The 21,528-nt window shown below is 47.2% G+C and overlaps 1 protein-coding gene across 1 annotated transcript in view; it reads right to left on the bottom strand.

The window, feature by feature from the left end:
* Nucleotides 1-21,528, bottom strand: part of GNL2 (G protein nucleolar 2) — a 359,926-nt gene that overhangs the window by 24,385 nt on the left and 314,013 nt on the right. The window contains exons 13-14 of the mRNA XM_069223882.1: nucleotides 7,628-8,103; nucleotides 5,846-5,925 (exon numbers count right to left, since the gene is read on the bottom strand). Coding sequence (XP_069079983.1) covers nucleotides 5,846-5,925; nucleotides 7,628-8,103 — 556 coding nt within the window. The remainder of the gene's footprint in view (nucleotides 1-5,845; nucleotides 5,926-7,627; nucleotides 8,104-21,528) is intronic.

The following is a 21,528-nucleotide window of genomic DNA, read 5'->3' as shown; positions in this document are numbered from 1 at the left end:
CGGCGTCGATCTTTGTCTGCAGCACTATCTCGGTCCCGAGATGGCTGGGTGCCTGTGTCTCGACCCGAGTCGGACGATCTCGGCACTATTTCGGCCTTTTTCGGTGCCGATGGCCGGTCACCGCCTTTATGGGTTGAGCCATGGCCTGATGGCAGTGGCGTCCCCTGGGCCTTATCAGCTTTCTTGTGTGCTATTTTCGACGTCTTACTCACTGTTTCGCGGTCGTCGAATTCGTCCGAGTCCGATTCATGGATCGAGAAGGTCTCTTCTTGTTCTTCGAACTCTCGGTGTCCTGTCGGCGTGGACGCCATCTGCAGTCTTCTGGCTCGTCGGTCACGGAGCGTTTTTCGGGAACGGAACGCACGACAGGCCTCGCAATCTTCTTCCCTGTGCTCGGGCAACAGGCACAGGTTACAGACCGAATGTTGGTCCGTATAAGGGTATTTGTTGTGGCATTTAGGACAGAATCGGAATGGGGTCCGTTCCATCGGCGTCGATGTCACACGCGGTCGGGCCGACCAGGCCCAGACGGGGGATCGAAAAGTACCCCGAAGGGCGACGGCGATCTTAACGATTCGATTCGGTGTCGATTCTATTTATCCCGATTCCGAGCGCAACAATACCGACGTAATTTTCAGAATTTTGATCTAACTTTCCGTTCCGAAACCCGGAGCGAAAGAAACACGTCCAAACCCGATGGCGGAAAGAAAACAATCGAAGATGGAGTCGACGCCCATGCGCAATGGAGACAAAGAGGAGGAGTCCCTCGGTACCGTGACTCGAAAGACTTCTTCGAAGAAAAACAACTTGTAACACTCCGACCCAACACCAGATGGCGGGCTATGCACAACATGTGTATCTACAGCGACAGATGCCATCGAACAGTATTGTTAGGTTTCACAGGTAAGTAAGTCACTTACAGGTTTCAGTTCTTGGTCCAAGGTAGCCCACCGTTGGGGGTTCAGAGCAACCCCAAAGTCACCACACCAGCAGCTCAGGGCCGGTCAGGTGCAGAGGTCAAAGTGGTGCCCAAAACGCATGGGCTTCAATGGAGAAGGGGGTGCCCCGGTTCCAGTCTGCCAGCAGGTAAGTACCCGCGTCTTCGGAGGGCAGACCAGGGGGGTTTTGTAGGGCACCGGGGGGGGGGGGGGGGGGGGACACAAGTCAGCACAAAAAGTACACCCTCAGCAGCGCGGGGGCGGCCGGGTGCAGTGTGCAAACACGCGTCGGGTTTTCAATGGTTTCTTATGAGAGATCAAGGGATCTCTTCAGCGTTGCAGGCAGGCAAGGGGGGGGGGGGCTCCTCGGGGTAGCCACTACCTGGGCAAGGGAGAGGGCCTCCTGGGGGTCACTCCTGCACAGGAGTTCCGTTCCTTTAGGCGCTGGGGGCTGCGGGTGCAGGGTCTTTTCCAGCCGTCGGGAAATGGAGTTCAGGCAGTCGCGGTCAGGGGGAGCCTCGGGATTCCCTCTGCAGGCGTCGCTGTGGGGCTCAGGGGGGACAACTTTGGTTACTCACAGTCTTGGAGTCGCCGGAGGGTCCTCCCTGAAGTGTTGGTTCTCCACCAGTCGAGTCGGGGTCGCCGGGTGCAGTGTTGCAAGTCTCACGCTTCTTGCGGGGAGTTGCAGGGGTCTTTAAATCTGCTCCTTGAAACAAAGTTGCAGTTCTTTTGGAGCAGTGCCGCTGTCCCCAGGAGTTTGTCTTTCTTGAAGCAGGGCACTCCTCAGAGGATTCAGAGGTCTCTGGTCCCTTGGAAAGCGTCGCTGGAGCAGGTTTCTTTGGAAGGCAGGAGACAGGCCGGTACGTCTGGGGCCAAAGCAGTTGGTGTCTTCTGTTCTTCCTCTGCAGGTGTTTTTCAGCTCAGCAGTCCTCTTCTTCTTGTAGTTTCAGGAATCTAAATTCTTAGGTTCAGGGAAGCCCTTAAATACTAAATTTAAGGGTGTGTTTAGGTCTGGGGGGGGTAGTAGCCAATGGCCACTAGCCCTGAGGGTGAGTACACCCTCTTTGTGCCTCCTCCCAAGGGGAGGGGGTCACATCCCTAATCCTATTGGGGGAATCCTCCATCTGCAAGATGGAGGATTTCTAAAAGTTAGAGTCACTTCAGCTCAGGACACCTTAGGGGCTGTCCTGACTGGTCAGTGACTCCTCCTTGTTTTTCTCATTATTTTCTCCGGCCTTGCCGCCAAAAGTGGGGGCCGTGGCCGGAGGGGGCGGGCAACTCCACTAGCTGGAGTGTCCTGCTGTGCTGGCACAAAGGGGTGTGCCTTTGAGGCTCACCGCCAGGTGTGACAGCTCCTGCCTGGGGGAGGTGATAGCATCTCCACCCAGTGCAGGCTTTGTTACAGGCCACAGAGTGACAAAGGCACTCTCCCCATGGGGCCAGCAACATGTCTCGGATGTGGCAGGCTGCTGGAACCAGTCAGCCTACACAGATAGTCGGTTAAGGTTTCAGGGGGCACCTCCAAGGTGCCCTCTGTGGTGTATTTTACAATAAAATGTACACTGGCATCAGTGTGCATTTATTGTGCTGAGAAGTTTGATACCAAACTTCCCAGTTTTCAGTGTAGCCATTATGGTGCTGTGGAGTTCGTGTAAAACAGACTCCCAGACCATATACTCTTATGGCTACCCTGCACTTACAATGTCTAAGGTATTGCTTAGACACTGTAGGGGCACAGTGCTCATGCACTGGTGCCCTCACCTATGGTATAGTGCACCCTGCCTTAGGGCTGTAAGGCCTACTAGAGGGGTGACTTATCTATACCTGCATAGGCAGTGAGAGGCTGGCATGGCACCCTGAGGGGAGTGCCATGTCGACTTACTCGTTTTGTTCTCACCAGCACACACAAGCTGGCAAGCAGTGTGCCTGTGCTGAGTGAGGGGTCTCCAGGGTGGCATAAGACATGCTGCAGCACTTAGAGATCTTCCTTGGCATCAGGGCCCTTGGTACCAGGGGTACCACTTACAAGGGACTTATCTGGATGCCAGGGTGTGCCAATTGTGGAATCAAAAGTACAGGTTAGGGAAAGAACACTGGTGCTGGGGCCTGGTTAGCAGGCCTCAGCACACTTTCAATTGTAAACATAGCGCTCAGCAAAGGCAAAAAGTCAGGGGGTAACCATGCCAAGGAGGCATTTCCTTACACTCGCTTCTTGTAATAAGGGGCCAGAGTGTTTGGTTTCCAAATGAAACACTTCTAACATGTACTAGTAGAGTACCAAAGCTTGCATCTTTATCGCCTCTTTTAAACTATAAATTATGATACCCATTCCACAAAAAAGTCCAATTAGGAATAGCCTCCCTCTCTGTTAAGTGATTACTTTTGAAGGATTTATTTCAAATTGAATTCCCTAGTGATGCTTTTTTTCTTTGTTGTACCATGGTGTGGTATTAGGATTGATTTCAGTATTTTGCATGTCGTGTGTCTCCTTTTGTATCATGAAACTGTTGGACAGTGCTCTGGTGCGCATGACTGGGTTGTGCACCAGAAACATATTTCGAAAGAAGCTGTTTTCTAAATTGTATTATTGATGGTATTAAAGCAGTCTACAATGTATCATGAAATATGTTATAATACATACAGAATGTAATAATACTATTCAGGACAGAAGAACTAGAAGTTGTTTTGAAATAGTGACACATGGATAATTTATAGGCAATGCACACTTAGAAAAAAGACCCACCAAGTTACAGTATTTCTAAACAGACATTTTCTATAAATAGTAATAAGACCACTGAGAGAAATATGAGCTAACAAAGACCTGTGCTTAAACAAAAGGCAGATAGTCTTGTGCTGATTTAGAAGACACTGCAATTGAAAATGTCTGAAGACATCACCTTTCCTGAAATTACAGTTCAGGACATCTTGAATTGCGCTACTCAAGGATTCCTGAACATCCAGGTTAACAAGGGATCAACCTATTTTTCTCACCCAAATGTCCTCGAACACCCAAGTCTCACTCTTCTATATTTTATGCTAAATTCTCTCCTCAGCCTACTGTACTTTTTCTTCTATCCTATAATTCATATGGTACTCTTATTTGATCGCTTGTGCTATGTAATTTTGAGGATGTTAAACTTCACCTATTTGCACGTAGAGGGCACGGACACCATCCGGTAAAGCACACTTTGTAAGAATGCATCAACCAATAAATAATTCACTTGCATTTTAGAAAGATGCCCCTATTTAATTATTGCAGAAAAAAATAACATCACTAATGCGGAGGTGAAAACACCAGTCTCTGAGGCACAGTATACAGTGAAAACATGAGAAATATTACTAGTTTAACTTTGGATTGTAAAAAAAAGAAAAGAAAAGAAGATGACAGAACGGGTTTCGTTTTTGATAGACTGAATTTGTGCATGGCTGATGAAGAGCAAGTATAATTGGAGGAAAATGTTTCCACTAAGACTTTGACATCACTGTGGCGGGAAATGTCCTCAACTACGTGTTGTAAACAACGCAGATGTTTCCCACGCAACTGTAACCACGCTTGCCTAAACAACGCATGGCTTTTCTGTGCCTTAACCACGCATGTGCTGAACTTTGCATATGCGTGGTTAAGGCACAGAAAAAGCTATGCTTTGTTCAGGAGAAGACAACGAGGACCTGGTGAGGTAAGTGGGGTTGGGGCAGGGGTGGATTAAGGGATTGAGGTGGGTGGGGGGCTGAGGGAGGGCTATTTTTTTTTAAGGGGAGGGGTGGTGGTTTGGGTATTTTTTTTTTTTTAAGGGCTTAGGGAGGGGCGGTCGGGCTATTTTTTCTTTTTTTAGGGGCTAGAGTGGGAGGTTGGGAATATTTTTTTTTTTAGGGTGAGGGGCGTGGTCGTTTATTTTTAAAGGGATGGGGGAAGGTTTAAGGAAGGGAGGGAGGAGTGAGGAGAGAAGAGGAGGAAGGATCAGGAGAGGACACGGTGAGGTGAGTGGGGTTGGGACAGGATTGGTGGATAGTTTTTAGCAGTGGGGATGGATTTAGGGCTTAGGGTGGGTGGGGGTGCCGCGGTACTCTAGCCTTAGTTTTTAGGGGCTGGCATGGGGTTGGGATAGTTCTTTTTTTTTGTAAGGACTTAGGGTGGGTGGGCAGGGTTCGGGAAGTTTACTTATTAGGAGGGGAAGGTTTTAGGACTCAGGGCAGGTGTCGGGTAATTTAGTTTTGAGGGGTGGGGTTGTTTTTATTTTTAGGGCTCAGGGCGGTTATGGCGGTCGTGGTAGTTTACCTTTTAGAGGTAGGGAGGTTGGGATATATATTTTTTTTTTTTTTTAGGGCTCAGGGCGGGTGGGGGTGCTGGAGTAGTTTACTTTTATGGGGCAGGGATGAGGGGGTAGTATTTTTTTTTTTTTAGGTTCAGGGAAGGTGGGGGGGTCGGGGTAGTTTAGTTTATAGGAGTGGGGGGCAGGAATAGTTTTTCTTTTAGGGCTCAGGGCGGGTGGGGGTCAGGGTAGCTTAGGTATTGGGGGCAGGGGTAGTTTTGGGCCTCAGGGCAGGTGGTATGATAGAACCACTCATGCAGTTTTGCATGCCGTTTCCACACATGCCTTTACTAGGCATGCTTTTACAACGAAAATTCATTGTAAAGTCATGCGTGGTAAAGGCATATGTGGAAACAACGTAGTATTGGTTCCAACTGCGTTGTTAACGCATGCGTGGTCCAAGCATGCGTGGTTCCATCATACAACCCACTGTGGCAGTCTCTGTGCTGATGTTTTTTGCCCATCTCTCTCTACAACAGAGGCGCTGTAATATGAATAAACAGATGAGTTTGGTGCCCAGAGCAAACAATCACCTTTCAAAATAACAAATTCACTAAAATAAGTTAATTTTACTGTATTTCTCACATTTCAGATTACCTTGGGCGTGAAGCTCTTCTGACTTTGTAGTCATGTGTTCAGTTTTTGTGAACACCTTTTCACTTAGTCCTTTTGGAATCCTGCAGCAAACAACAATAAAAAACATTAGTAAACGCCCGCGAAAGTCTACATAATTAGCAGATCATCTGAAACTACCAGATGTTTTATGAGCAACAGTCGAACCTGACTGACCTGAAAAACGTGACCACCATCATAACGCCACAACTCATGAATGCATACAGGATCAATATTTTCACAAGAGACTTTATTAACATGCACTATTGCTAGAACCTATGGAAATAAAGGAAAACTTGTACCAGACAAACAAGAAATTATTACGTTCACTTTTTCTAACTTTTGAAGTCGATTTCCCACTGAATAGCACATTTCAAGCAATAGAATATTACTGCGTGAGAGCAAATGTGCATGGGTGGAGGAAAGATGTTTGCCTATCTCTGCAGTTGAGGGTACTTGGGGCATTCTTCTACATATAATTATGTTTTTTTTCTATGGTAATGGTTTGTTTATTTTGCCACGTTCCGTGTGGATGATAAACTTAAAATGCATGGAAGGATCATTACACCCTTCTTGCAAGAGCCTTTCTATTTAGAGTTTAGTGAAATACTCAAACAGCCTTTAGTATGTTCCAATATTAGTGTTTTATAAGAGTATACTGATCTTAAAGGAAGGACAAAACTTGCGATCCTCAATTTGTGGACAGATAACTTTTCTCGACTCTACCAGCCATTTTTCTGCTTTGCCTTTTCTTTTATTCATATTATTATATAATATGTCTGTAATGGAACTTTTCAAATACACAGATATACAGATAGTCAAACAAGACCCAACAGAGCAGCGAGAGGCACCTGCTCATTGGCAAAGTAACTAGTTAGCATTCTTTCGCCGCTACTCTAATGGCAGCTGGAAATTTCCCAGGAGCATCAGATGCTCCACTCATGCAGTATAAGGTTTCTCAGAAAACAGAGGTCACACATGTGGAAAAAAATAAGGAAGCAAAATGCAATGCAACGTCACTCAGTTCTACTTGTTGCATACGAAAAGCCAAGCCTGCACTAAACATGAAGTCTGGGTGCTGCTTCAGTACAGCATTGCAGTCTACAGCATTGTAGTCTACAGCATCAAAAGCAACAAACAAATTAACAATGAGGGCTGATGCTCACCCTGGCCACCTGGAATTTAAACAAGGTGGTCTCAAACTTCATGCCAGGGAGCAAATATTTGTTTTTTATCCCGCAAAATGTGGATAAAGATTGCCACTGATTAAGCGCTCCAACAAAAGAGAGTAAGCATGAAATTAACCAGAATCGAATGTTCAATTTTAGTTTGTCTTCTCCGGGTTTCACTAACACTTGCTTATCTGGACAGGCAAAACTTATTTGGCGGATGGCTATGTTAATGAGGTAAATATTCGATTACATGAAAAAATAAAATAAACACATTTGCTATGGCGTACCAAGCAAAAAATGGACGCGACAGAGAGGGGGAGGGAGAGCACGAGCATTCCACGCTTTATAGTTGTTAACAGGCTTCATCTTTATCAAGATAAATAGACCAACCCACCACCCACGGAAATACAGAACTTGAAAGCAGATGACAAACAGGCCTAACTATTTCCTTGTTTCTCATAATCACCAGGTATGTACAGCCTAATAGGCCGAGTCAAAATAAACATTTTAGTTATGTTATTTTAGTTTATGCATATGACTACAGAGTAAACAAAGAAAGTTAACGGAATGTTTTTTGTTACAAACATTGCAATACCTTATGGCAGAAAAACGTTTCGCCTTGGCCTTGTCAAGGAACTTTTTGTATTTAGCAATCTTGTCATCCAAGGCCCTAATGACAGCTTTGGGGTTTTGAGCTTTTGCCTGGGGCTTTTGTTTGGCATCAGCGCTGCCTGCATCCTGCATCTTTTCAGATTCGTTCTCTTGGCTCGCTTCTACCTCGTCGTCGTTCTCCACCTCTTCCTCCTCCTGCTCCTCCTCATCTGAGCCAAGGTCTGACAGGTCTGCGAGATCAGGGGCTTCCACAGGTACAAGGTCTTCACCAGTGAATTCAGGTGCCACATTTAATTTTCCAAAGTTCTGTTTTACTCGGGACAAGATCTGTTTTATTTCTGTGCTTGTTTGGTTCTCTTCTGGCTCCACCGTTTCTGAAGCTTTGATGACAGGCTCCGTCTTTTGCTCTTTTGTGCTACTGGTAATGGTTTCTTGAGCAACCTGTGCAGGGTTTGAAGGCTGCGAGAGAGAAGAAAATGACAAGTGTCAGACGGTGATTCATTATTAAGGTATCGTTCTGAGAAGTGCAAGAATTCAGAGCAGGTGTATGTGCGCCCGGTAATTATGGATACACCAGAAACTACTGTGATATTTCAAGTCGTACCCCGAGTGTCCTTGAAAAATGGGAAAGTACAATCGGAATTGGTATTAGTACACGGGATTACGAAGGTAAATCCCCATTTTCGGCCTGTTCTCAACCTTCCGATGTTACAAGGTTTACACTAGCAAAATGTTTAGGGTATGAGGGGCACGTGAATTTGAAAATACCCGGAGTGCGAGTTTACTGCAATAGTTGTAATCCTAAATAAGGTGGTTAACTATTGTTACTAGCCAATCGGATTTTCTTCTATCTCAGAATGGAGTCCTCGCTAATTATCTACTAGAGTTATATGCCTTTAGTTATGCTGCTGCAATGAAGGACAACAGGGACGGGAAAAGGCCTAATTTTCACTCCTCAACTCACGGATGATTGATCATCAATTGTGAGCAGTATGTGGAATATTAAACATGCCTCTTCTGTTCTTCATGGTCATAAGAGAGTGAAATCTTCCTAATCAAAATCAAATGCACACAACAATTAACACTTTAGTTTTTTGGCCCACGTGAAAAGCTCTCAAAAACCTACACAAACAGCCAGTTTTTAAATGTCTTATGGAAAGCAATACCTATCCGATTAACAGACAGTTGGATGGGGCTCTGCATTTAAGGGGGTGAAACAGAAGAGGCTGTCCTCTTTCTCAGGTCTGCAGAACGAGGGAATCGCATGCTGAAATGTCTGACAGAACGCAAGGAATATCAAAACAGAGGACATGTTTTAATTTAGAAAACTAGGAACTTCTATAGCTGGGTCCGTGGACCATGTATTAGGACCTATTAACTGCTCTCTCCTGGTAACTCGGAGCTAAAGCAAGGTCTCGAGCACAGCCAAATAGATTCAGGCCGGCAACCCCCATTTAGAACACCTGGAGTTGCTACATGACCTAACTTGGCAGGATAGGCAGAGCACTAAGCAGGAATCTAGGTGACCGCCTATAATCACAGTAATGGCAGATACAAAACCACTTACAATTAAGAATTCTGGAAGACTGCAGAGAACATCCAACAGAAAAAAACAGTTGGACTCCACTCTTCTGCTGGGAGCTCGGTATGTATCTTATACTCCAGGTTCTTAATGTTTTTAAGGGAGGTGGTCAGAATGATCTTTCTAATTGGCAAAGACTGGATTCTGGAGTCTATCATTGTCACCACCAACAACAAATCTCTATCTTGTCAATACAATCTTTGGTACAAAAACAGCCTACCAGGTCCCAGATCTCAATCGTTCACTTGTAGGCTGTGGGGGTCAGATGTGCTAACATCTTTAGGAGGACCTGGGAGTCCCCAGCGTTCATATAAAACTGGAAAGCATCATAGTGGATGAGATGAACTACAGGCACTCCGTTGAGAACAAAGAAGCTTAAGGACCAACAAACTCGGAGGAATGCTGCAAAAAGTAAAACCAATATTGGATGCCAACAGAGGCTGTGTTGGAAAGTACTCTCTTTTTGGCATGGTTACCCCCACGTTTTGCCTGTTGTCAGTGTGGTTTGACTGTGCTCACTGGGATCCTGCTAACCAGAACCCCGGTGACTGTGCTCTCGCCCTCTATATTTGGTTGTCCCTGATTTTGTACACCCCACAATTGGCATACTGGTGCCCCAATGTAAGCCCCTAGTATATGGTACCCTGGTCATTGGGGCACCAGGGGTTCGCCCATGGGAAGCAGCATGCATTATGCCACCTATATCAGCAAAATGTGTCTGCAGGTCTGCCATTTCAGCCCGAGTGAAAAGGTGTATGCACCCTTTCACTACAATTCACTACACCAGGTCACTGTGAGTCACCCTTATGGCAGCCCCCCCCCCGCCTAGAGGGCAGGGCGCATGTACCTGTGTGTGAGGGCACCATTGCATGAGCAGAGGTGCCCCCACAAACTCCGGCTCCATTTTCCAGGATTTTGTGAGTGCAGGGAAGCAATTTTACCCGTGTACTAGACATAGATCACTACATATGTCCAGCTACATAATTGTAACTCCGAACCTAAGCATGTTTGGTATCAAACATGTCAGAATCATACCCCAATACCTGTTGCCACTATTGGTTGTATGATTCTATGTACTCTGGAGGCTCCTTAGAGGACCCCCACCCTTGTTCCTACCAGTTTCCAAGGTTTTATCGGGAAGCTCGCACTGTTGCCATCCTACAGACAGGTTTCTGCCCTCCTGCTGCTTGAGCAGCTGAAGCCCAGGAAGGTAAAATAAAGGATTTCTTTGGGAGAGGGCGGCAACACCCTCTCCCTTTGGAATGAAAATGTCACTTACCCAGTGTACATCTGTTCGTGGCATTAGTCGCTGCAGATTCACATGTTGAGCACAGTCCGCTGCCTGGTGTTGGGCTCGGAGTATTACAAGTTGTTTTTCTTCGAAGAAGTCTTTTTTGGTCACGGGACCGAAGGACTCCTCCCTCTTCGGCTCCATTGCGCATGGGCGTCGACTCCATCTTAGATTGTTTTCCCCGCAGAGGGTGAGGCTGGAGTTGTTTGCTATAAATAGTGCCCATGCAATGGAGTGAATACGTATGTACATAAAAAGTTTATAATAATTATTTACAAATGTTTAAGATTTAAGATTTACTTCTAAACGGCTACAGGCTTCCCGGGGAGGCGGGAGGGCACATGTGAATCTGCAGCGACTAATGCCACGAACAGATGTACACTGGGTAAGTGACATTTTCAGTTCGATGGCATATGTTGCTGCAGATACACATGTTGAGCATAGACTATAAAGCAGTTACCTCCCCTAAAAGCGGTGGTTTAGCCTGTAGGAGTTGAAGTAGTTTGGAATAATGTTCTTAGTACAGCTTGGCCCACTGTAGCTTGTTGTGCATTTAGTACATCTACACAGTAGTGTTTAGTAAATGTATGAGGCGTAGACCAGGTTGCAGCCTTACATATTTCGCTCATAGGAATGTTTCCTAGAAAGGCCATTGTAGCACCTTTCTTTCTGGTTGAGTGTGCCTTTGGTGTAATAGGCAATTCTCTCTTGGCTTTAAGATAGCATGTTTGAATACATCTGACTATCCATCTAGCAATGCCTTGTTTAGAGATTGGATTTCCTATGTGTGGTTTTTGAAAAGCTATGAACAGTTGTTTTGTTTTCCTGATTAACTTTGTTCTGTCAATGTAGTACATTAGTGCTCTTTTGATGTCTAATGTATTTAGTGCCCTTTCAGCCACGGAATCTGGCTGTGGAAAGAACACTGGTAATTCTACTGTTTGATTTAAATGGAATGGTGAGATTACTTTTGGTAGACATTTTGGATTTGTTCTTAGAACTATTTTATTTTTGTGTATTTGAATAAATGGTTCTTGTATGGTAAATGCCTGTATTTCACTTACTCTTCTGAGGGATGTGATTGCAATGAGAAATGCGACTTTCCACGTTAAATATTGCATTTCACAGGAATGCATGGGTTCAAAAGGTGGACCCATGAGTCTTGTTAAGACGATGTTAAGGTTCCATGAAGGAACTGGTGGTGTTCTTGGTGGTATAATTCTTTTTAGCCCTTCCATGAATGCTTTAATAACTGGTATTCTAAATAGAGACAATGAATGAGTAGTTTGTAGGTAAGCAGATATTGCTGCGAGGTGTATTTTTATAGATGAAAAGCGAGGGTTGCTTTTTGCAAATGTAGTAAGTATCCCACTATGTCCTTTGTAGAGGCATGCAATGGTTGGATTTGATTGGTATGGCAGTAGCAAACAAATCTTTTCCACTTAGATGCATAGCAGTGTCTAGTGGAAGCTTTTCTAGCTTGTTTTATGACCTCCATACATTCTTGTGTGAGGTCTAAGTGTCCAAATTCTAGGATTTCAGGAGCCAAATTGCTAGATTCAATGATGCTGGGTTTGGATGCCTGATCTGTTGTTTGTGTTGTGTTAACAGATCTGGTCTGTTGGGTAGTTTGACATGCGGTACTAGTGAAAGGTCTAGTAGAGTTGTATACCAAGGTTTTCTTGCCCATGTGGGTGCTATCAGTATGAGTTTGAGTTGGTTTTGACTCCATTTGTTTACTAGATATGGAAGGAGAGGGAGAGGTGGAAAAGCGTAAGCAAATATCCCTGACCAACTCATCCATAGAGCATTGCCTTGTGATTCGCGGTGTGGGTACCTGGATGCGAAGTTTTGGCATTTTGCGTTTTCTTTTGTTGCAAACAAATCTATCTGGGGTGTTCCCCAAATTTGAAAGTAATTGTTCAGAACTTGGGGGTGAATTTCCCATTCGTGGACTTGTTGGTGATCTCGCGAAAGGTTGTCTGCTAGTTGGTTTTGGATCCCTGGAATAAATTGTGCTATTAGGCGAATGTGGTTGTGAATCGCCCACTGCCATATTTTTTGTGTTAGGAGACACAATTGTGTTGAGTGTGTTCCTCCTTGTTTGTTTAAATAATACATTGTTGTCATGTTGTCTGTTTTGACAAGAATGTATTTGTGTGTTATTATGGGTTGAAAGGCTTTTAACGCTAGAAATACTGCTAACAGTTCTAGGTAATTTATATGAAATTTTGTTTGGTGTACGTCCCATTGTCCTTGAATGCTGTGGTGATTGAGGTGTGCTCCCCACCCTGTCATGGAAGCATCTGTTGTTATAACGTATTGAGGCACTGGGTCCTGAAATGTCCGCCCTTTGTTTAAATTGTTGCTGTTCCACCATAGAAGCGAGAGGTATGTTTGGCGGTCTACCAACACCAGATCTAGAAGTTGACCCTGTGCTTGTGACCATTGTGATGCTAGGCACTGTTGTAAGGGTCGCATGTGTAGTCTTGCGTTTGGGACAATGGCTATGCATGATGACATCATGCCTAGAAGTTTTAGCACAAATTTTGCTTGTATCTTTTGGTTTGGAAACATAGCACTTATTACCTTGTGGAATGCTTGAACTCTTTGTGGACTTGGAGTGACAATTCCTTTTGATGTGTTGATGGTTGCCCCTAGATATTGTTGTGTCTGACACGGTTCGAGGTGTGACTTTGTATAGTTGATGGAGAAACCCAGTTTGTGAAGGGTTTGTATGACATATGTGGTGTTGTTTGTGCACTTTCTTACTGTGGTGGTCTTGATTAGCCAATCGTCTAGGTAAGGAAACACATGTATTTGTTGTCTCCTGATATGTGCTGCTACTACTGCTAGACATTTTGTGAATACTCTTGGTGCAGTTGTTATTCCGAATGGCAACACCTTGAATTGGTAATGTATTCCTTTGAATACGAACCTTAGGTACTTTCTGTGAGAAGGATGTATCGGTATATGAAAGTACGCATCTTTTAGGTCTAATGTGGTCATGTAATCTTGCTGTTTGAGCAGTGGAATGATGTCTTGTAGTGTGACCATGTGAAAGTGGTCCGATATGATGTAGGTATTTAGTGTCCTGAGATCTAATATTGGTCTTAATGTTTTGTCTTTTTTTGGAATTAGAAAGTACAGGGAGTAAACTCCTGTGTTTTTTTGTTGTACTGGTACTAATTCTATTGCATCCTTTTGCAGTAGTGCTTGAACTTCTAGTCCTAAAAGTTCTAAATGTTGTAGTGACATTTTGCGTGTTTTTGGAGGGATGTTTGGTGGGAATTTGTGGAATTCTATGCAATAGCCATGTTGGATTATTGCTAGTACCCAATTGTCTGTTGTAATCTGCTGCCAAGATTGGTAGAATTGGCTTAGTCTTCCCCCCACTGGTGTTGAGTGAAGGGGTTGTGTGACTTGAAAGTCACTGTTTAGGTGGAGGTGTTTTTGGAGTTTGGAATTTTCCCCTACTCCTTGGGAATTGACCCCCTCTATATCCCCTGAAACCTCCCCTTTGGAATGAACCCTAATAGGGTATGGTTCTTGTTTGTTGGCTGGTGGTGTCTGTGGGTTGGCCACGAAACCCCCCTCTAAATGGAGTTTTTCTAAAAGAGCCTCTGCTCTGCGGGGAGTAGAGTGCGCCCATGGCTTTGGCCGTGTCTGTGTCCTTTTTAAGTTTTTCAATGGCTGTGTCCACTTCAAGGCCAAAAAGTTGTTTTTCGTTGAAGGGCATATTAAGGACAGCCTGCTGGATTTCAGGTTTGAACCCTGAAGTGCGGAGCCATGCGTGTCTCCTTATGGTGACAGCAGTGTTGACTGTTCTTGCTGCAGTATCGGCTGCGTCCATTGAAGAGCGGATTTGATTGTTCGAGATCGTTTGTCCCTCTTCAACTATTTGCTGCGCCCTTTTTTGGTATTCCTGGGGAAGATGGTCTATGAGAAGTTGCATCTCATCCCAGTGTGCGCGGTCATATCGGGCTAGCAGCGCTTGAGAATTTGCGATGCGCCATTGGTTGGCTGCCTGTGATGCGACTCTTTTTCCTGCCGCATCAAATTTTCGGCTTTCTTTGTCCGGAGGTGGGGCGTCGCCAGATGTATGGGAATTTGCTCTTTTGCAAGCTGCCCCCACTACTACGGAGTCAGGTGGTAACTGCGAAGTAATAAACACTGGGTCTGTGGGTGGTGGTTTATATTTCTTATCCACCCTTGGGGTGATGGCTCTTGATTTTACAGGCTCTTCAAAAATTTGTTTTGCGTGCCGTAACATCCCTGGTAGCATTGGGAGACATTGATATTGGCTATGTGTAGCTGAGAGGGTGTTAAATAAAAAATCATCCTCTATAGGATCGGAATGCAGTTGGACATTGTGGAATTCTGCTGCCCTAGCCACCAGTTGCGAGTATGAGGTACTGTCCTCTGGCGGTGACGGCTTTGTGGGGTATGAATCGGAATCATTGTCCGGCACTGGGGTGTCGTATAAGTCCCAAGCGTCTTGATCCTGATTATCTTGACTTATAGTAGTTTGCGCTGGTGAGTGCATTTGTGGCGGAGTTTGTGCCGGCGATGCCTGTTGTGGTGGAGAGGGCGGAGGCGTGACTTTTTTAACCACTTTGGCTTGTGGTTGTGCGTCATCCTTGAGAAATCCGATCCTTCTTTTTCTCATTATTGGGGGAAGGGTTGATATCTTCCCTGTGTCTTGTTGGATGTACAGTCTCTTTTGTGTGTAGTCTGATTCTACACTTTGGAGCTCTTGTCCAAATCTGTGCATCTGGCCACTTATTCCTTGTTCCTCTGTGTAGGAAGGAGGTGTGGAACTTTTCGGCGCCGAGAGAGAATCTTTTTTCGGCTTCGGTACCGACTGAATTTTTGTGGCTTTCGGCAGTGTGTCTCGGTGCCGATGTTTTTCGGTGCCGGCATCTTGTTTTTGCTTCTCGGAGCCGCTATCTCGGCTCCGAGGTTGCTCCATGGCGGTCCCTCGACCGGAGTCGGGTGTCTTCGCTATGGGCGTGCCCTTTTTCGGCGCCTTCGACGGGTCGCCGGTTTTATGGGTCGAGCCATGGCCTGTTGGCAGTGGCGTCCCCTGGGCTTTTGTTTTTTCAATGGTCTTTATTTTCGACGTCTTACTCACTGTTTGTTGTTGTTGTTCGACGTCGGAGTCTCCGGATTCTGAGTCCGGAACCGAGAATGTTTCCTCTTCGTCGTCGAAACGTTGTTTTGTCGGCGTGGACGCCATTTGTAGACGCCTGGCTCTTCGGTCCCGGTGTGTTTTTCTGGACCGGAAGGCTCGACAGGCCTCACAGGTATCCTCCTTGTGCTCGGGGGACAAGCACAAGTTACAGACCAAGTGCTGATCTGTATAAGGATACTTACTGTGACATTTTGGGCAGAAACGGAACGGGGTCCGTTCCATCGGCTTCACACGCGGTCGGGCCGACCAGGCCCCGATGGGGGATCGAAGCTACCCCAAAGTCTTCCGATGATCGGTGTCGATGTACCTAACTATCCCGATACCGAACGGAACAATACCGACGCTTTCTTCCGAGATTCTGACTAACTTTCCGAACCGAAACACGGAGCGAAAAGGAACACGTCCGAACCCGACAGCGGAAAAAAACAATCTAAGATGGAGTCGACGCCCATGCGCAATGGAGCCGAAGAGGGAGGAGTCCTTCGGTCCCGTGACCAAAAAAGACTTCTTCGAAGAAAAACAACTTGTAATACTCCGAGCCCAACACCAGGCAGCGGACTGTGCTCAACATGTGTATCTGCAGCAACATATGCCATCGAACATAGGTGTTACATGGTTTGTGAGAGGTAGCCTCGCCAACCCACTGGTATGCTCTGAAGGGCACATTTGGTGCCCTCCTTGCATAAACTGGTTTGCACCAGTTCAGGGACCCCAGTCCCTGCTCTGGCATGAAACTGAACAATGGAAAGGGGAGTTACCACTCCTGTGTCCATCAACACCCCAGGGGTGGTGCCCAGAGCTCCTCCAGGTGGCCAGTTGATTTTGCCATCTTGAATCCAAGGTGGGTTGAGGCCTCTGGGAGCATTTGAGTGGCCAGGTCAGGCAGGTGATGTCACAGCCCCCTCCTCATAGGTGGTCACCCTGCTAGGTGACCAAACCCCCTTTTAGGGCTATATAGGGTCTCCCTCTTGGGTGGGTCCTCATTTGACATGCAAGATTCCAGCAGGGCTCTTCTGCAACATTTACTTTGACTTCTGGAACCGCAACTGGACTTCACAGGAACCTACAATCTACAGCTCCAGCGATGACTGTCTGCAATATTGTTTCCCTGGCTCCTTCCATCAACTGCAAAATTTCCCCGGCTGTCCGTTTGCACAAGAAACAAGAAGGAATCTCCCTTGGAGTGAAGGAGTCACTCCCCTGCATCTGGAGGCACCAACTGTAACAACAACTGGCTGCGTGGGTCCTCTCTCCTGAAACTCTGCATGGATCCTGCAACACAGGTGGTGGTCTTGAGTGGTACCCTTCGACCTCTCTACCAGGTGTCCAACTTTGGAGGTGGTGAGTCTTTGTGTAAGGAAATGCCTCCTTGGCATGGTTGCCCCCTGACTTTTTGCCTTTGCTGATGCTATGTTTACAATTGAAAGTGTGCTGAGGCCTGCTAACCAGGCCCCAGCACCAGTGTTCTTTCCCTAACCTGTACTTTTGTATCCACAATTGGCAGACCCTGGCATCCAGATAAGTCCCTTGTAACTGGTACTTCTAGTACCAAGGGCCCTGATGCCAAGGAAGGTCTCTAAGGGCTGCAGCGTGTCTTATGCCACCCTGGAGACCTCTCACTCAGCACAGACACACTGCTTGCCAGCTTGTGTGTGCTAGTGAGGACAAAACGAGTAAGTCGACATGGCACTCCCCTCAGGGTGCCATGCCAGCCTCTCACTGCCTATGCAGTATAGGTAAGACACCCCTCTAGCAGGCCTTACAGCCCTAAGGCAGGGTGCACTATACCATAGGTGAGGGTACCAGTGCATGAGCATGGTACCCCTACAGTGTCTAAACAAAACCTTAGACATTGTAAGTGCAGGGTAGCCATAAGAGTATATGGTCTGGGAGTCTGTCAAACACGAACTCCACAGCACCATAATGGCTACACTGAAAACTGGGAAGTTTGGTATCAAACTTCTCAGCACAATAAATGCACACTGATGCCAGTGTACATTTTATTGTAAAATACACCCCAGAGGGCACCTTAGAGGTGCCCCCTGAAACTTAACCGACTATCTGTGTAGGCTGACTAGTTTTAGCAGCCTGCCACAAACCGAGACATGTTGCTGGCCCCATGGGGAGAGTGCCTTTGTCACTCTGAGGCCAGTAACAAAGCCTGCACTGGGTGGAGATGCTAACACCTCCCCCAGGCAGGAATTGTCACACCTGGCGGTGAGCCTCAAAGGCTCACCTCCTTTGTGCCAACCCAGCAGGACACTCCAGCTAGTGGAGTTGCCCGCCCCCTCCGGCCAGGCCCCACTTTTGGCGGCAAGGCCGGAGAAAATAATGAGAATAACAAGGAGGAGTCACTGGCCAGTCAGGACAGCCCCTAAGGTGTCCTGAGCTGAGGTGACTCTAACTTTTAGAAATCCTCCATCTTGCAGATGGAGGATTCCCCCAATAGGGTTAGGATTGTGACCCCCTCCCCTTGGGAGGAGGCACAAAGAGGGTGTATCCACCCTCAGGGCTAGTAGCCATTGGCTACTAACCCCCCAGACCTAAACACGCCCTTAAATGTAGTATTTAAGGGCTACCCTGAACCCTAGAAAATTAGATTCCTGCAACTACAAGAAGAAGGACTGCCTAGCTGAAAACCCCTGCAGCGGAAGACCAGAAGACGACAACTGCCTTGGCTCCAGAAACTCACCGGCCTGTCTCCTGCCTTCCAAAGATCCTGCTCCAGCGACGCCTTCCAAAGGGACCAGCGACCTCGACATCCTCTGAGGACTGCCCCTGCTTCGAAAAGACAAGAAACTCCCGAGGACAGCGGACCTGCTCCAAGAAAAGCTGCATCTTTGTTTCCAGCAGCTTTAAAGAACCCTGCAAGCTCCCCGCAAGAAGCGTGAGACTTGCAACACTGCACCCGGCGACCCCGACTCGGCTGGTGGAGATCCGACACCTCAGGAGGGACCCCAGGACTACTCTGATACTGTGAGTACCAAAACCTGTCCCCCCTGAGTCCCCACAGCGCCGCCTGCTGAGGGAATCCCGAGGCTTCCCCTGACCGCGACCCTTTGAACCTAAAGTCCCGACGCCTGGGAGAGACCCTGCACCCGCAGCCCCCAGGACCTGAAGGACCGGACTTTCACTGGAGAAGTGACCCCCAGGAGTCCCTCTCCCTTGCCCAAGTGGAGGTTTCCCCGAGGAATCCCCCCCTTGCCTGCCTGCAGCGCTGAAGAGATCCCGAGATCTCTCATAGACTAACATTACAAACCCGACGCTTGTTTCTACACTGCACCCGGCCGCCCCCGCGCTGCTGAGGGTGAAATTTCTGTGTGGACTTGTGTCCCCCCCGGTGCCCTACAAAACCCCCCTAGTCTGCCCTCCGAAGACGCGGGTACTTACCTGCAAGCAGACCGGAACCGGGGCACCCCCTTCTCTCCATTCTAGCCTATGTGTTTTGGGCACCACTTTGAACTCTGCACCTGACCGGCCCTGAGCTGCTGGTGTGGTGACTTTGGGGTTGCTCTGAACCCCCAACGGTGGGCTACCTTGGACCAAGAACTAAGCCCTGTAAGTGTCTTACTTACCTGGTTAACCTACAAATACTTACCTCCCCTAGGAACTGTGAAAATTGCACTGTGTCCACTTTTAAAACCGCTATTTGTGAATAACTTGAAAAGTATACATGCAATTTTGATGATTTGAAGTTCCTAAAGTACTTACCTGCAATACCTTTCGAATGAGATATTACATGTAGAATTTGAACCTGTGGTTCTTAAAATAAACTAAGAAAAGATATTTTTCTATATAAAAACCTATTGGCTGGATTTGTCTCTGAGTGTGTGTACCTCATTTATTGTCTATGTGTATGTACAACAAATGCTTAACACTACTCCTTGGATAAGCCTACTGCTCGACCACACTACCACAAAATAGAGCATTAGTATTATCTATTTTTACCACTATTTTACCTCTAAGGGGAACCCTTGGACTCTGTGCATGCTATTCCTTACTTTGAAATAGCACATACAGAGCCAACTTCCTACACTTTGCCTCTCCTTGCAAGACATTACTCTTGTGCACCGCGATTCTTGCAGCTACCAAGGCTTGTTGGCTCTCCTTCCAAGGGATCTTCAGGTTCTGTGTAGCCCTGGTTTCCAGCATTATCCCCTGCAACACGTAGACTCCTGCGTGCTGCTCCAACAATGTGGGACTCCTTTCCAGGTGTGCCGAATGGGCCTCACTGCGACTCCTGGGCCTTCTGCCTGTGAGTTGCTTGTGGGGCTGCACCCTCGACTACTCGCTCTCCTCACTGTTGAGTCGCCTGGGACCCTCCCCCCCCTTCTGGGGTTGAGTCCCCTCGGACCTTACCGGTCCTCAGCAGCTCTGCAACTCTTCATCTGCGATTCTTGCCTTTGCCAAGACTTGTTGGTGGTTTTTCCCCCCACTACTGACTGACTGCTACTCTTCTTTCGACGTTAGACATCAACTGCATCACTTTTGGAACTCTTCCTCTGCTCCTGTGCTGCATAGCGGACTCATAGTTTTCATTGTCGACCTGGTCCTGCACCTCCAGAAGGGTGGGTAGTGGCAACTGCCCCAACCGGACGCTCCAACTGGAACTGGACTTGGTCCCCTTCATTTGCAGGTCCACTTCTGTCTAGATCCATCTTCTGTTTCTTCCAGTCTTGCTTGGGTCTTGCACAGTCCTTTTACAAAGTTTCTCTGTGGGTTTGGGAAAAAACAGGTGTAAGGAAATGCCTCCTTGGCATGGTTACCCCCTGACTTTTTGCCTTTGCTGATGCTATGTTTTGAATTGAAAGTGTGCTGAGGCCTGCTAACCAGGCCCCAGCACCAGTGTTCTTTCCCTAACCTGTACTTTTGATTCCACAATTGGCACACCCTGGCATCCAGATAAGTCCCTTGTAACTGGTACCTCTGGTACCAAGGGCCCTGATGCCAGGGAAGGTCTCTAAGGGCTGCAGCATGTATTATGCCACCCTGGAGACCCCTCACTCAGCACAGACACACTGCTTACCAGCTTGTGTGTGCTAGTGAGAACAAAATGAGTAAGTCGACATGGCACTCCCCTCAGGGTGCCATGCCAGCCTCTCACTGCCTATGCAGTATAGGTAAGACACCCCTCTAGCAGGCCTTACAGCCCTAAGGCAGGGTGTACTATACCATAGGTGAGGGTACCAGTGCATGAGCACTGTGCCCCTACAGTGTCTAAGCCAAACCTTAGACATTGTAAGTGCAGGGTAGCCATAAGAGTATATGGTCTGGGAGTCTGTTTTACACGAACTCCACAGCACCATAATGGCTACACTGAAAACTGGGAAGTTTGGTATCAAACTTCTCAGCACAATAAATGCACACTGATGCCAGTGTACATTTTATTGTAAAATACACCACAGAGGGCACCTTAGAGGTGCCCCCTGAAACCTAACCGACTATCTGTGTAGGCTGACTGGTTCCAGCAGCCTGCCACACTAGAGACATGTTGCTGGCCCCATGGGGAGAGTGCCTTTGTCACTCTGAGGCCAGTAACAAAGCCTGCACTGGGTGGAGATGCTAACACCTCCCCCAGGCAGGAGCTGTCACACCTGGCGGTGAGCCTCAAAGGCTCACCCCTTTGTCACAGCACCGCAGGACACTCCAGCTAGTGGAGTTGCCCGCCCCCTCCAGCCCCGGCCCCCACTTTTGGCGGCCGGGGCCGGAGAAAATAATGAGAATAACAAGGAGGAGTCACTGGCCAGTCAGGACAGCCCCTAAGGTGTCCTGAGCTGAGGTGACTAACTTTTAGAAATCCTCCATCTTGCAGATGGA

This window comes from Pleurodeles waltl, chromosome 3_1 (assembly GCF_031143425.1).
Source record: "Pleurodeles waltl isolate 20211129_DDA chromosome 3_1, aPleWal1.hap1.20221129, whole genome shotgun sequence".
Lineage (NCBI taxonomy): Eukaryota > Metazoa > Chordata > Amphibia > Caudata > Salamandridae > Pleurodeles > Pleurodeles waltl.
The sequence above is the reverse complement of the archived record's forward strand: the minus strand, read 5'-3'. Positions and strand labels throughout refer to the sequence as shown.